At 46.1% G+C, this 15,982-nt stretch overlaps 2 protein-coding genes across 2 annotated transcripts; one reads left to right on the top strand and one right to left on the bottom strand.

Moving 5' to 3' along the window:
• Positions 1 to 241: 241 nt before the first annotated feature.
• Positions 242 to 5,744, bottom strand: LOC139447974 (proline-rich protein 36-like). Its single transcript, XM_071229475.1, has 2 exons — positions 912 to 5,744; positions 242 to 328 (listed from the first exon to the last, which is right to left on the bottom strand). Exons 1-2 carry the CDS (start codon positions 5,742 to 5,744, stop codon positions 242 to 244), a joined length of 4,920 nt encoding a protein of 1,639 aa, XP_071085576.1.
• Positions 5,745 to 6,909: 1,165 nt separating this feature from the next.
• LOC139448238 (uncharacterized) lies at positions 6,910 to 14,857 on the top strand. Its single transcript, XM_071229758.1, has 6 exons — positions 6,910 to 8,293; positions 8,565 to 8,654; positions 9,418 to 9,738; positions 10,980 to 11,294; positions 12,070 to 12,234; positions 14,649 to 14,857. Exons 1-6 carry the CDS (start codon positions 6,910 to 6,912, stop codon positions 14,855 to 14,857), a joined length of 2,484 nt encoding a protein of 827 aa, XP_071085859.1.
• Positions 14,858 to 15,982: the final 1,125 nt, after the last annotated feature.

Below are 15,982 nucleotides of genomic sequence, written 5' to 3'. Positions count from 1 at the left end.
ACCATTTTGGTTATCTGTTCAAGATACAAACGTCAGTGGCTTGAAGCCCACAATCGTTTAATCAGGCTCGCTGACCTGGTTGATTCCATAGATCGATGCTCATGTCAATCACTGGATTGTCTGGTCCAGGCACCGTCATATAGCTGGACCATTGCTGAGTGCGGCTCTGAAAAAAACCAAGCAAAGTTTACCGAAACCATATTGTCAGATACAGCACATGATGACTGCTAACTGCCGTACACTACATCTTCCCTGTCTCCAGGTGCTGTGTCGGGACGTCTGGGGAATCCCCTGGGAGGAGGGGCTCACTCTTCTGATGGAACCACGACTACAAATACAGTAGTCATGGCAACAGGAACACCCACTGTTCTTCCATCGACACAAGGCGACTCGAGCATCGGACATATTGTTGACGGGACCGGATTGTCCATATCACCCGCGTCTTCCAACATGGACCAAATGACTTCCTTTGCATCCTCATCCGTGTCAGTAACATCTGGGGTGGATGCAACCCCTCCGGTGTCTAGCGTAAATGTCTTATCTACATCACCTATACACAATCCAGTGGTCACTGGTACTGGTCAACCCTCGACTGACCAACTATCTGGTAGGAATACTTTAGCTAGTTCTTTAACAAATATATATCAGTCACCTAGTTTAGATTCGCAAATGAGTTCCAACATATCACTGACACAGCAATCTGCATCCTTGATGAATGGTGGCACATACAGCATATCACATATGAGTCCCTCACAGTCCTCACACAGCACACCAAGTTCCCTAACCCTACACAACCTTAAGTCAACCACTGCAACGATAACGCCTCTGATGAATAATACTCTACTCACCGTGACTCACCCCGTGACTCACCCCGTGACTCACCCCGTGACTCTTTCTAACCTCCCACTTACCTCCTCTCTACCTCCAAGCTCTGACGTCAGTATTGGGCCTGGGTCTAGTGCTGGTGAAAGTGGACGAGGCGGAACAGCCACCGTGGTTCCCTCAAATACTCCAGGCTTTGGGGGTGATGCAAGTACTGTTTTAGGTGGATCAAGTGGTTCTAGCGCAAGTGTTGGTGGGTTAGGTGGTTCTAGCGTTGGTGGTAGTGGAACAGGTGTGTCGGGTGGAACAGCCACCTTGGCACCTTCAAATACTCCAGGCGGTGTTGCAAGTTCTACTTTAGGTGGATCGGGTGGATCTAGCGCTGGTGGTAGTGGAACAGGTGTGTCGGGTGGAACAGCCACCTTGGCACCTTCAAATACTGTAGGCGGTGATGCAAGTTCTACTTTAGGTGGATTAGGTGGTTCTAACGCTGGTGGTACTGGAACAGGTGTGTCAGGTGGAACAGCCACCTTGGCACCTTCTAATACTCTAGGCGTTGATGTAAGTTCTACTTTCGGTGGAACAGGTGGTTCTAACGCTGGTGGTAGTGGAACAGGTGTGTCGGGTGGAACAGCCACCTTGGCACCTTCAAATACTCTAGGCGGTGATGCAAGTTCTACTTTAGGTGGATCAAGTGGTTCTAGCGCTGGTGGTAGTGGAACAGGTGTGTCGGGTGGAACAGCCACCTTGACACCTTCAAATACTCTAGGCGGTGATGCAAGTTCTACTTTAGGTGGATCGGGTGGTTCTAGCGCTGGTGGTAGTGGAACAGGTGTGTTGGGTGGAACAGCCACCTTGGCACATTCAAATACTCTAGGTGGTGATGCAAGTTCTACTTTAGGTGGATCAAGTGGTTCTAGCGCTGGTGGTAGTGGAACAGGTGTGTCGGGTGGAACAGCCACCTTGGTACCTTCAAATACTCTAGGCGGTGATGCAAGTTCTACTTTAGGTGGATCAAATGGTTCTAGCGCTGGTGGTAGTGGAACAGGTGTGTCGGGTGGAACAGCCACCTTGGCACCTTCAAATACTGTAGGCGGTGATGCAAGTTCTACTTTAGGTGGATCAAGTGGTTCTAGCGCTGGGAGTGGTGGAACAGGTGTGTCGGGTGGAACAGCCACCTTGGCACCTTCAAAGACTCTAGGCGGTGATGCAAGTTCTACTTCAGGTGGATCAAGTGGTTCTAGCGCTGGTGGTAGTGGAACAGGTGTGTCGGGTGGAACAGCCACCTTGGCACCTTCAAAGACTGTAGGCAGTGATGCAAGTTCTGCTTTAGGTGGATTAGGTGGTTCTAGCGCTGGTGGTAGTGGAACAGGTGTGTCGGGTGGAACAGCCACCGTGACACCTTCAAATACTCTAGGCGGTGATGCAAGTTCTACTTTAGGTGGATCAAGTGGTTCTGGCGCTGGTGGTGGTGGAACAGGTGTGTCAGGTGGAACAGCCACCTTGGCACCTTCAAATACTCTAGGCGGTGATGCAAGTTCTACTTTAGGTGGATCAAGTGGTTCTAGCGCTGGTAGTGGTGGAACAGGTGTGTCGGGTGGAACAGCCACCTTGGCACCTTCAAATACTCTAGGCGGTGATGCAAGTTCTACTTTAGGTGGATCAAGTGGTTCTAGCGCTGGTGGTAGTGGAACAGGTGTGTCGGGTGGAACAGCCACATTGGCACCTTCAAATACTCTAGGCGGTGATGCAAGTTCTACTTTAGGTGGATCAAGTGGTTCTAGCGCTGGTGTTGGTGGAACAGGTGTGTCGGGTGGAACAGCCACCTTGGCACCTTCAAATACTCTAGGCGGTGATGCAAGTTCTACTTTAGGTGGATCAAGTGGTTCTAGCGCTGGTGGTAGTGGAACAGGTGTGTCGGGTGGAACAGCCACCTTGGCACCTTCAAATACTCTAGACGGTGATGCAAGTTCTACTTTAGGTGGATCAGGTGGTTCTAGCGCTGGAAGTGGTGGAACAGGTGTGTCGGGTGGAACAGCCACCTTGGCACCTTCAAATACTCTAGGCGGTGATGCAAGTTCTACTTCAGGTGGATCAAGTGGTTCTAGCGCTGGAAGTGGTGGAACAGGTGTGTCGGGTGGAACAGCCACCTTGGCACCTTCAAAGACTGTAGGCGGTGATGCAAGTTCTACTTTAGGTGGATTAGGTGGTTCTAGCATTGGTGGTAGTGGAACAGGTGTGTCGGGTGGAACAGCCACCGTGACACCTTCAAATACTCTAGGCGGTGATGCAAGTTCAACTTCAGGTGGATTAGGTGGTTCTAGCGTTGGTGGTAGTGGAACAGGTGTGTCGGGTGGAACAGCCACCTTGGCACCTTCAAATACTCTAGGCGGTGATGCAAGTTCTACTTTAGGTGGATCAAGTGGTTCTAGCGTTGGTGGTAGTGGAACAGGTGTGTCAGGTGGAACAGCCACCTTGGCACCTTCAAATACTCTAGGCGGTGATGCAAGTTCTACTTTAGGTGGATCAAGTGGTTCTAGCGCTGGTGTTGGTGGAACAGGTGTGTCGGGTGGAACAGCCACCTTGGCACCTTCAAATACTCTAGGCGGTGATGCAAGTTCTACTTTAGGTGGATCAAGTGGTTCTAGCGCTGGTGGTAGTGGAACAGGTGTGTTGGGTGGAACAGTCAATTTGGCACCTTCAAATACTGTAGGCGGTGATGCTAGTTCTACTTTAGGTGGATCAAGTGGTTCTAGCGCTGGTGGTAGTGGAACAGGTGTGTCGGGTGGAACAGCCACCTTGGCACCTTCAAATACTGTAGGCGGTGATGCAAGTTCTACTTTAGGTGGATCAAGTGGTTCTAGCGCTGGAAGTGGTGGAACAGGTGTGTCAGGTGGAACAGCCACCTTGGCACCTTCAAATACTCTAGGCAGTGATGCAAGTTCTACTTCAGGTGGATCAAGTGGTTCTAGCGCTGGAAGTGGTGGAACAGGTGTGTCGGGTGGAACAGCCACCTTGGCACCTTCAAATACTGTAGGCGGTGATGCAAGTTCTACTTTAGGTGGATCAAGTGGTTCTAGCGCTGGTGGTAGTGGAACGGGTTTGTCGGGTGGAACAGCCACCTTGGCACCTTCAAAGACTGTAGGCGGTGATGCAAGTTCTACTTTAGGTGGATTAGGTGGTTCTAGCATTGGTGGTAGTGGAACAGGTGTGTCGGGTGGAACAGCCACCGTGACACCTTCAAATACTCTAGGCGGTGATGCAAGTTCAACTTCAGGTGGATTAGGTGGTTCTAGCGTTGGTGGTAGTGGAACAGGTGTGTCGGGTGGAACAGCCACCTTGGCACCTTCAAATACTCTAGGCGGTGATGCAAGTTCTACTTTAGGTGGATCAAGTGGTTCTAGCGTTGGTGGTAGTGGAACAGGTGTGTCAGGTGGAACAGCCACCTTGGCACCTTCAAATACTCTAGGCGGTGATGCAAGTTCTACTTTAGGTGGATTAGGTGGTTCTAGCGTTGGTGGTAGTGGAACAGGTGTGTCGGGTGGAACAGTCTCCGTGACACCTTCAAATACTCTAGGCGGTGATGCAAGTTCTACTTCAGGTGGATTAGGTGGTTCTAGCGTTGGTGGTAGTGGAACAGGTGTGTCGGGTGGAACAGCCACCTTGGCACCTTCAAATACTCTAGGCGGTGATGCAAGTTCTACTTTAGGTGGATCAAGTGGTTCTAGCGTTGGTGGTAGTGGAACAGGTGTGTCGGGTGGAACAGCCACCGTGACACCTTCAAATACTCTAGGCGGTGATGCAAGTTCTACTTTAGGTGGATTAGGTGGTTCTAGCGCTGGTGGTAGTGGAACAGGTGTGTCGGGTGGAACAGCCACCTTGGCACCTTCAAAGACTGTAGGCGGTGATGCAAGTTCTACTTTAGGTGGATCAAGTGGTTCTAGCGTTGGTGGTAGTGGAACAGGTGTGTCGGGTGGAACAGCCTCCGTGACACCTTCAAATACTCTAGGCGGTGATGCAAGTTCTACTTCAGGTGGATTAGGTGGTTCTAGCGTTGGTGGTAGTGGAACAGGTGTGTCGGGTGGAACAGCCACCTTGGCACCTTCAAATACTCTAGGCGGTGATGCAAGTTCTACTTTAGGTGGATTAGGTGGTTCTAGCGTTGGTGGTAGTGGAACAGGTGTGTCGGGTGGAACAGCCACCGTGACACCTTCAAATACTCTAGGCGGTGATGCAAGTTCTACTTCAGGTGGATTAGGTGGTTCTAGCGCTGGTGGTAGTGGAACAGGTGTGTCGGGTGGAACAGCCACCTTGGCACCTTCAAATACTCTAGGCGGTGATGCAAGTTCTACTTTAGGTGGATCAAGTGGTTCTAGTGCTGGTGGTAGTGGAACAGGTGTGTCGGGTGGAACAGCCACCTTGGTACCTTCAAATACTCTAGGCGGTGATGCAAGTTCTACTTTAGGTGCATCCGGTGGTTCTAGCGCTGGTGGTAGTGGAACAGGTGTGTCAGGTGGAACAGCCACCTTGGCACCTTCAAATACTCTAGGCGGTGATGCAAGTTCTACTTTAGGTGGATCAAGTGGTTCTAGCGCTGGTGGTAGTGGAACAGGTGTGTCGGGTGGAACAGCCACCTTGGCACCTTCAAATACTCTAGGCGGTGATGCAAGTTCTACTTTAGGTGGATCAAGTGGTTCTGGCGCTGGTGGTAGTGAAACAGGTGTGTCGGGTGGAACAGCCACCTTGGCACCTTCAAATACTCTAGGCGCTGCCAATGCTGGGTTAGGTGGAACCCATGGTTCTGTGGCAGCTGCTAGTAGTTCAGGTAGTGGGGGAAGTATGTCAGCCACCACACTAATGTCAACAACCGGCTTGTTTGATGGTGCTAGCGTCGTCTCGTCCAGAGCAAGTGATGGTCTCATTAGAGAGAGTGGTGATGGAAATATATATCCAACAGCGCTTACCTCCCTTCCTGACTCGTATATCTCCCCTGAGCAAACATTGTCTGTTTTTGACAACACGTTAACAGCTTTTGTTTTTACGCCAGGTACTGTAGAAGGAAGTGTGGGTTCAGGGTCCGATGGTGTTAGCTCGGGATCAGATAGTGGAACAAGGACTGTTGCTTCAGACCTGTACGGTTCTGCATCTAACATGCTTGTCTCAAATAGCCTAAACACAGCTGCAGCAGCTACACATTCTCCCTCGCTTGGCGGAACGGAAAGTATCGTTGCATCAGCTTCTAGTGTCTATGGTGATTCAGCTTCCATCAGTCCAAATGCTGAGACCTCCTTAACTGATGGCCCCCTCTCATCTACCAATACTCCACTGCAAACAATGACTCTCAGGGCCACATCTGCATTTGCTTCAGCTAGTCCATCTACTCCGGGTGACGCAAGCCTTTCTGCTTCCTCTAGTGTAAATACTGCTTCAGTGTCTAGTCAGCGCAACAGTGTCATATCTCAAACAGCTTCCGTAAGTGCTATTGGTGGGCTGGATTCGCAAACAGGTAATGTTGGTGCATCATTCTCACCCAGTGGAACAGACGAGTATACACACACACCAACAGCAGGTGCTCAAGACACAGCTAGTATACTGAGTTCTCTAGAGACCGTTGGCGGATTAGTATCATCATCTGCTGTGTTTAATACTGCGGGGGAGATGTCCTTACTCAACAGTGGAAACAATGGGCAGGGAGGTACTCTGAATCTCGTTAGTAGCAGTATGGATGGCAACAGTGTCGTATTGCAACCATCTACACTGCACGGTAGTGGCCAGGCTATGATGTCCTCGGTTTATGGCAGCGCATCGGTTACTCTCCTGGTGGGCTCTGATGGCGAAGTTGTAACAAGTAGGGTGGGTTCTCAGAACGGTTTCAGCAACATGCAGACCGCATCAGCACGTCTTCAGACAGGGTCAGTTGTGAACAGTGCTTTGAGTAATGGCGTGCTTGATTCTTTAATGACATCAAGTCAAGCGTTTACTGGAAGTACCGGCATTAATACAGATGGCGCAATCATGACAAATCCAACACTCACAGATTCCAATACCCATTCTACACACACAACAGTATCTACAAATACCGTGTCTATGTATGATGTACATGTCAGTGATACAAGCTTGTCAACAGGTCTCGGTGGTAGTAATGTGTTAGACAGCATGAACTTTGTGTCGAGCAGTAATGTGTTAGGCAGCATGAACTTAGCGTCGAGCAGTAATGTGTTAGACAGCATGAACTTTGTGTCGAGCAGTATTGTGTTAGACAGCATGAACTTAGTGTCGAGCAGTAATGTGTTAGACAGCATGAACTTAGTGTCGAGCAGTGAATTGTTAGATAGCATGAACTTAAGGTCGAGCAATGTAGTGGTAGACACGAATATTGTGTCAAGCTCCGGCGTAGTGGGCACACCGTCTGTGGCAACACACTCAGATGGGCAGACGTTAGACAGCAACATCAACCACAGCATGCATTCTAGTGTCGGTGCAAGCCTGTCCAGCATATCGGCTACAGATATTGTCAGTTCTGTGTTCGTGATGTCTGTAAATAGCATGGCGACAGGTAGTGTGTTACCAAGCATGTCAGGTCTTAGTTTGCTTACGTCAACCAGTGTCCCGAACAGCCTGCATGCAAGCATGGTTTCTAGCAGTGTACAAACAAGCGCGGTTGTCATATCACAGACAATTGGGTTGGCAGTAAGTAGCATGGATGACAGCATGGTTACTATGGCTACCGGTAACGCACATACAAGCATGTTAGGTGCTTCTGCTACTATATCTACACCATACAACAGCATGGATGGAAGCATGGTTACTATGGTTACCGGAGACGCACAGGCAAGCATGATACATGCTTCAAATACAGCATTCAGCAGCATGGACGGAAGCATGGCAACTGTAGACGCACAAACAGGCTTGACAGGTGCGACTGCCAGTACTAGCACGCCATTCAACAGCCAGAGTGTGAGTGTGGTTACTATGGTTACTGGAGACGCACAGACAAGCATGGTGGATGGTGGCATGGCTTCTACGACGTCTGGGGATACCCAGTTCATCACGATGGATGCATCATCTACTCTCGCTACAGCGGTCAACGGCATGGACGGATCAGCTGGAGCATCTACAGGAACGGCTTCTCTTGGTGGATCTGGAGCTGCAACGTTGGCCACAGACATGTCTGTAAGTGCCAGCATGGCTTCTGGCCTGGGAGGTGGCACAGTTGTTAACAGCATGGTGATGACGTCCACGAGTGGATTTGTGGATGCTACCACCTCTCCTGCAGCAGATAGCACCAACACTGTCATCCCATCTGTGTCATCAGACAGCAGTTTGGCAACTGACGGGTTGTCAACTTCAGCATCGACAGGTATACTTCCTTCAACTGCAGCAGCGTCTATTGTAGGACTTACTACAGGTGGGGGCATGCAAGCGTCGTTGACAACAGCTACAGTCGCTCCTTCATCTACTCAGGCTGTAGGTGAGTACGTCTTTGATAATGTACTTAAATTGTACATGGTTCTCAAACAGGATATGCATCCGTAATGTTTAATTGTTCACAGATAAGGACAATCGTAATCGATTTATGTCGATTTTTTATTTATTTATTTCATTGGACTAATCTGTTAAAATTTTGAGAAATCAAATGTTCAAGAAAATTATAAAAATCTATGTTGGAAAAAACACATATCACTCTGTCGGTCCGCATCAGATAAATGGATTATCACTAAACTGATGTTACTGATGTTTAGAAGCCTCCTCAGCAGTCATACCAACTACACCGACAACAACAACGGCCACGACAAGTCCAACAACGACTACAACAACTACTCGAGCGCCGGGTGAGTTCTGCAGGGACAGACATGCCTGTTTATGTATACACTAGTTCAAACAGTTCCAAAGTTTTACATCCCCTCTGTGTTAGAATAACAGTATACAGTTGTCGATGTGGCGACATGACATACAGTATGTCAAATTTAGAATCAGAAGGTGTTTGGTTTATGTGTTGGTTTGGGCTTATAAATATTATTTTTACGCCGCACTCACCGATATTCAAGCTGTATGATGGCGGGCTGTAAATATTTAAAAGTCAACGCCCGAGAATAACCAGTGTTGATTATCCGCCTAGGCGGAATCCATTGGGTGAAAAGGGTCGAAATGCCTTGAAACTATTATGAATAAATCACTGAGAACCAGTGACGACACAAGATGTTAGCGAAAAGGGCAATCATGTCCCGCCCTATCTGGAGCACGCGTCATGAGTAATGAGTTAGTTAAAAAGGCGACTATGCTTGTCGTAAGAGGCGACTAACGGGATCGGGTCGTCAGGCTCACTGACTTGGTTGATGCATGTCATCATTTCCCAATTGCGTGGATCGATGCTCATGATGCCAATCACTGGACAGTCCAGACTCGATTATGTACAGACCGTGGTCATATAGCTGGCATATTGCTCAGTGCGACGTTAAACAACAAACACACAATCAAACAAGCATGGATAGCAGGAGACCTTCTCTCCCTAGAATCCCCGGTTGGTTTACGTTAAACATCATAGGTAGGAGTGTGTATTATCGATGCATGTAAGTGACAATGCTGTGTTTGTAGTGATCACGATGGACAACCCGCCTGCTCTGCTCCACACGGAGACTTCAGTGTCCTGCACCCTGGAAGGCGAAGGGTGGAGTTTGGTAGGGTTCTTCCAGTTTTTCCAAGGACAGTTCCGTGCCATTGCTGGTTTCACCTCTGACGGCAACAACAACGTCTTCCTGAGTCAAGGCCTCTCCTCCAGTCGGTACAACGACACCAACACCACCACATTCATCATCACATTTGACAACATCACCTGCCAGCAGGACACGACCTATCTCTGTGCTGCTAATTTCGCTACAGCCAGTATAAACGACTTCGGGAGGCTGAAGGTCACTTGTAAGTACTAGATGTCCAATGTTTATAGGGAAAAATACATCCGGGATTCGAACCAAGACCGCCAGAGTGAGGCACCTATTCGCCAGCACACAAAGTCAGCTTACTCACTCAGCCACCGAGGCTTCCACAAAATGAGAGTCCGACAACTGGTAGTCTAGATCACGTACTTATAGTCTAGATGTGTACGTACCCCTCTGACAAGTGTAGATTGTGGATTGGCACGGCTCCTATGGTCGAAAGCTATGAACATACAATGCCATTTAGACCACTTTCAATACCTAGGTTGATGATGAATGTTTTATTAGTCATATTTGATCCACAAATATTGAAAGTTAATCGTGATCATGACCACGTTGAATGTCATATATACGTGAATTGCATGTCCTCAGAGCGGTGTGTATTGGATGTCCTCAGAGATGTGTGTATTGGAAGTCTGTTGCTTGATAGTGGAGCAAATGTAGTGCATTGTCGGTTGAAGCATCATCAGAACGGATTAAAACATTAATGCCTACATTGATAGTCGAAACTCCAAATTACAGTCTTCAAAGTTAAGAGCGACATCTGAGTGATTCCTTGGCGTCTTGGAACGAGGCGAGTGTGTATGCCAGTAGCTGCTGAAAGACAAAGCTTTACTTCTCGGAAAGGTGGAGCCGAATATTTGCCAGAACACATTTTTTCAGTACGACTAGTGTGTCTAGCAACAATTCTCTTTGGGTAAAGTCTTAGAAAAAATATATTTGGGAAGAAATGATTTAAAAAAAAAACAAAAAAAAAACAACAAACAAAAAAACATTTGGTCAGTCCTTTCACGAGGAAATAATATTAACTTACTGATATGACAGGCTCAGTGTGCACCGGTGACGATCCGGGGTAGAATAGGTCTTCAGCATCCCATGCTTGCCATAAAAGTCGACAATGCTTGTCGAAAAAGGCGAATAACCGGATCGGGACGTCAAGCTCGCTGACTTGGTTGATGCTTGTCATCGTATCCCAATTGCGTGGATCGATGCTTATGATGTCAATCACTGTATTGTCTGGTCAAGACTCGATTATTTACAGACCGCCGTCATATAGCTGGAATATTGCTACGTGCGGCGTTGACCAACCAACAAACAAACAAACAAACAAACAGTATGCACTGGGCAAGCAATCAGCAAATCGGCGAATGACATACTCAGCTTGCATACGCCTGCACGACAAGTACTCCCTACTTACATCACCTACACATCCGACTGTTTCAGTGCCCCCGCAGCCCCCGATTGTGACGTACCCAGGAGATATTCAAGAAAACGCCAGAGTAACTCTGACTTGTGAGGCAACCGTCATAGCAACAGATGGCGACCTCTACTGGGCTATCAAGCGACCAGGGGAGACAACCTTCCTTCGTTATGACTTCCCCGATGACACCAGAGCAGAATCGTCGGGGGATTGCACAAAGACCATCACTCACACATTAACAACAACGTTTAATACAAGTTTTAATGGCACCGAGGTTCGATGCCAATCTTCTAATCCCGATGACGTGTCTTCCTCTAAGACATTGTTGATCGTTCCGTGTAAGTATTGCACATATTGCACTTACAGTACATTGCCTGATAACTGGATTTATTCGAGTTTTGTATTAATGTAAATCATTAATTGAAAGCTTGTTATCTTTCACTTACATTTTGAAACAGGAAGACATATATAAATACAGTTTTGCAAAATAATTATTTGGAAATTGTGCAAACATCTTTGAAATGTGTTCAACTATAATATTCCTGATCGCACATTTGGTGACGGGAACTTGCTGTAACTTGTATATCTATATATATATCAGGGATATTATGTTTCAACAAATTTCAAAGATGTTTGCACAATTTCTAAATAATTATTTTGCAAAACTGTCTAACACTTATGTTCATATTCATCTGATTATCATGTAATTTGGATTATTTGTAATATTACATGATACGAATAGGGTCTAAAACATATATATATATGGAACAATGAATTAAAAACCAATAAGTTATATTATGAAAATAATGATGTAAATGAATAATACGCATTCTGGATTCACATCAGTTGATTCATGTTTTTAGCTATCAACCACAGAATGTGGTCACTATTGCATTTGCATTGACAGCAGCACACTAACCATCTATTCACGTGTATATCTATACTGGCACTTTTTTATAGTATATGTATCGGACGCATTTGTTTAAAATATATATTCTGTATAACACAGTGAGTATATTTCTAATATAGTCACCATATCTGGGGTAAACTCATTCGTAGTTATCTCCCTTTAGTTATATTCCTTCTTAACGTGTAAACTCCATTTCGCTTCAGCTAACTTGTGCGATCCCTACCCTGCTAACTCTCTTGTTACTCATCCCTATGACTGTAACAAATATATCACCTGTATACCCGGCGCACGGCTAACCCAGAGCTGCCCGGGCACGCTATGCTTTGATCAGGGCATACGGCAGTGTGTGGAAAATACAAGTAACCAAGGTAACGTATGAGACTTCTTTCAGTTTGTGCATGCGGGATTGAGAGTTTTGGAGTCTCCCTGCAGCGACATGCTATGTTCGAACCCTCAGTGTAGAGGGTAGCGAGTTGGTGCACGCATTGAAATGGAGCTTTGGAAGTCACTATTTCTTTCATATTACCCCGTTTCTAATAAAATAATATTATTTTATGCAAGGTGAGATAGTATAACGTTTGCGTTACTAACAAAGTGAGGTACGTTATTTCTTATTCGCTTCATGGATCTAAGTCCCCATGTCCTCTTATCCTGAACGGGCCACACCCATGAGATTTAACACTTTGGTGTTCAACACAGGAAGTCGCTCGATATATATGATACTAACCTTTCATGAAGCGAATAATGACGTCACCATCCTCTCCCTAGCCTATAGGGCTGACAGAAACTCGCATCACGTCCCTTCCAGAGTAATAAGTTCCGTTTATCCATCAAACCAGCGGATTGTCAGCTGTATAGTGATCTACATAACATAGGTTCTACAATGAAACTTGAACGTGTTCGAGTCTGTCAAATTAACCCCTCTGTGCCGGGTCTCTTGGTATCAGTGAACGCTAAGACGATGCACTTAAACATGTTGACATGTGATATTAACACTTCTGGCTGTCTTTCAGGATAACCACGTGAGTATTGTTCGCCGCGCTGATCTCAATCTTTGTCCAGCTTATTAGACTGTACTTACGTTGCCTTAAGTTACATCCTGCTAATTATCCACATGGGCGGTGAGGACATGGTGTTCAGGGTGCATATAGATGAAGGTTCTCCTTTTGTGAGGGTACACTTTGCAAAGCCCCTTCTGTCTCCGGCCGCCGCCATGTCATGCACTCAAATTTAAAAAGTCAACGCCAGAAGAACCAGTCTCGATTAACTGCGGAAACAGATTATGCATTGCATAAAAAGGGATGTAATTCAGTGATGATATGAGGTTTTCGGAAAATGGTAACCATGTTCAGCTTTTACACCAATCCCGCCAATCACACAATATCAATTACAAAAGTTCATGCCTGTCAGTATGTAGGTCCGAGAACTCCGCGTACAGATCATACCATGGTACAGCATCATGCATTATGTTGACAAGTGACGGGTCATATTCGGCATATCCCTCTACCAGTGTCAACCATAGACTTCCCCGGAGGCAGTTGGGTAGCCTAGTGGTTAAAGCGTTCGCTCGTCACGCCGAAGACCCGGGTTCGATTCCCGACATGGGTACAATGTGTGAAGCCCATTTCTGGTGTCCCCTACCGTGATATTGCTGGAATATTGCTAAAAGCGGCGTAAAACCATACTCACTCACTCACCCCATATACTTTCTGGAATGACATCACCAGGCCTGTGATGGGGAATACTCTCATTTGCACTCAGGAAAAGTCGTTTATCATGAAAAAAGTCATTTATAAGACTGACAAGTTGGTGGCAGATGGAGCCTGATCAGTTCAGTGTCAGGAGATGATAGTCAAAATGCCCATTGAAAATAAATCCCTTTTGACCCAACAAGTACTCTCTTATCTTTGAGACGACCAGAGTGCCGCTGTTACTCGTGATCTTTCCCAGTAACGATGGATAGTGCTAAATCAGTAGACTGCAATTCATCTGTTCTTAATCTGTCGCTCTCTTCCATTTGTCTGTAATATAGATAGATCGATAGGTTAACTGTTAGTGTAGCACAGAACAGATCTAGATATGTTAGAATAGACATTAAAACATTATAGTGTGCAGTCATACTAACCTTATTAGAATGTAATCAGTTGAAACGTGAGCTAAAGACTGGACATACAAGGAGAACATGCTGACTCGTGTCCTCCCTCCTTGTGTATAAAGGGAAGTTACTCTTCCACTCCTATAGTGAAATACGGAGGGTCCAATGACAGCGCCTTGTCACTGGACATTAGATGTATATATACTATGTGTTTTATACAATAGTACATACGTGTAATAAAGCGCTGATCATGTTTACAACTGCACTGTACTTACGTTTCAGAAGAATACGTAAAATGCTTTTTATGTATATAATTTGACATGGATTAGTTTGCCAAATGTTTTTAGCATGAATATTTGTTTTCATTACTGAGTTCCCGTTAGTTGAGGTCATGTCTGTCAAGAGATACAATGATATATAATAGAAGCATTGTGTTTTTCTATGATTTTGTAGTAATGACTAATGATGATAATGATTTTATTATTATTATTATTATTATTATTATTATTATTATTATTATTATTATTATTATTATTATTATATTGGCATAATAATAACTCAATAGCGCGATGTAACTGGAATATTGTTAAAAGCGGCGTTAAACCCAACTCACTCACTCACTCACTCACTCACATTATTCAGTACTTAAATGTGCATGATGCTCACAGTTTTCTTCCCTCTGTGCAGGAACGGCGGACAACGACCCCTTCAGCTGTGACGGGAAGACCAACGGCGCCTACATTCCCTGGCGGGACTCGTGTACGAAATACGCATGGTGCGTCAATGGACAGCCGATTGAACAGACATGCGCAACGGGAACCTTTTATACTCAATTCGTAGGACCTTGTACATTTGACAAAGTATCGGCTTTTTGTGATGAATCCCAACTTGTGTGATAGTGACAGTGGTTCTGGTGTCTTGACTTTCATAAAGCGCATGTCAACTTAAGACATGTCGACTGTACATGTACCTATTCATACGTGGCTTCTGATCTATGTAACAGACTTTGTTGAAATCCATATATCCAAAGGACCATTCAGACGCCATTTTGATGTTAATGGCGTCCTGGTGCAATGTCTAGGTGATTACCTGTGTAAAAGGACAGGCATGACTGATATCTCACCACATTCAGGACCTGAGTTATCCGCGGGATCCAAATGTGACGATCTTTAATTGGCTGTGAATTTATCCCCTATCGCTCTGAGTGCAGCGTTAAACAACAAACAAACAAACAAACAGTCCTCACACGTGACACAGGGCTGGCCTACGGGACGTGTTGTACTTAGCGCGTGTCTCCACGTCGTGGACGCCGAGCTGACATACTTGTTGATGCTAGTTCATACAATGAGTGAGTGAGTGTGGTTTTACGCCGCTTTTAGCAATATTCCAGCAATATCACGGCGGGGGACACAAGAAATGGTCTTCACAAATTGTACTCATGTCGGTAATCGAACCCGGGTCTTAGGCGTGACGAGCGAACGCTTTCACCACTAGGCTACCCGACCGCCCCAGTTCATACAACGAGTGTATACAAGGAGTGCATACAATGAGTGCATACAAGGAGTGCATACAATGAGTGCATGCCGATACGAGATGTTGTATATATTGTACAGTGCTTGCAATGATTCCGTGAAGACGCTCTACTCAATGGAGATATATGGACACATGATGAGGCTGTGACAAGGAGTTGTGGTGATGCTGGCTGATGATGTTGGGTCGCGCCACCTAGGTCATAGTATGTTGCGTCGCGTGTACAGTGTACAGTAAACGTTTATAACAAACACGCTTATAACGAACTAACGGATGTAACGAACTTATTTTTTTATCCCGGCCATTTTGTTGTTTACATGCATATAACGAACTTCGGTTATGACGAACTACAATTTGTGGTCCCGTTCAGTTCGTTATAACCGTAGCTTACTGTATCTGGAGCGAAGTTTTCGTGATTAAGAATTTGCTGCAGAATGCCAGGTCACGTGAGACCAAGGCTTCACTCAACCAGCAGATGTACCTGGGACGAC

This window comes from Haliotis cracherodii, unplaced genomic scaffold (assembly GCF_022045235.1).
Source record: "Haliotis cracherodii isolate W230 unplaced genomic scaffold, xgHalCrac1.p SCAF_7, whole genome shotgun sequence".
In the NCBI taxonomy this organism is placed as follows: Eukaryota; Metazoa; Mollusca; class Gastropoda; order Lepetellida; family Haliotidae; genus Haliotis; species Haliotis cracherodii.
The sequence above is the reverse complement of the archived record's forward strand: the minus strand, read 5'-3'. Positions and strand labels throughout refer to the sequence as shown.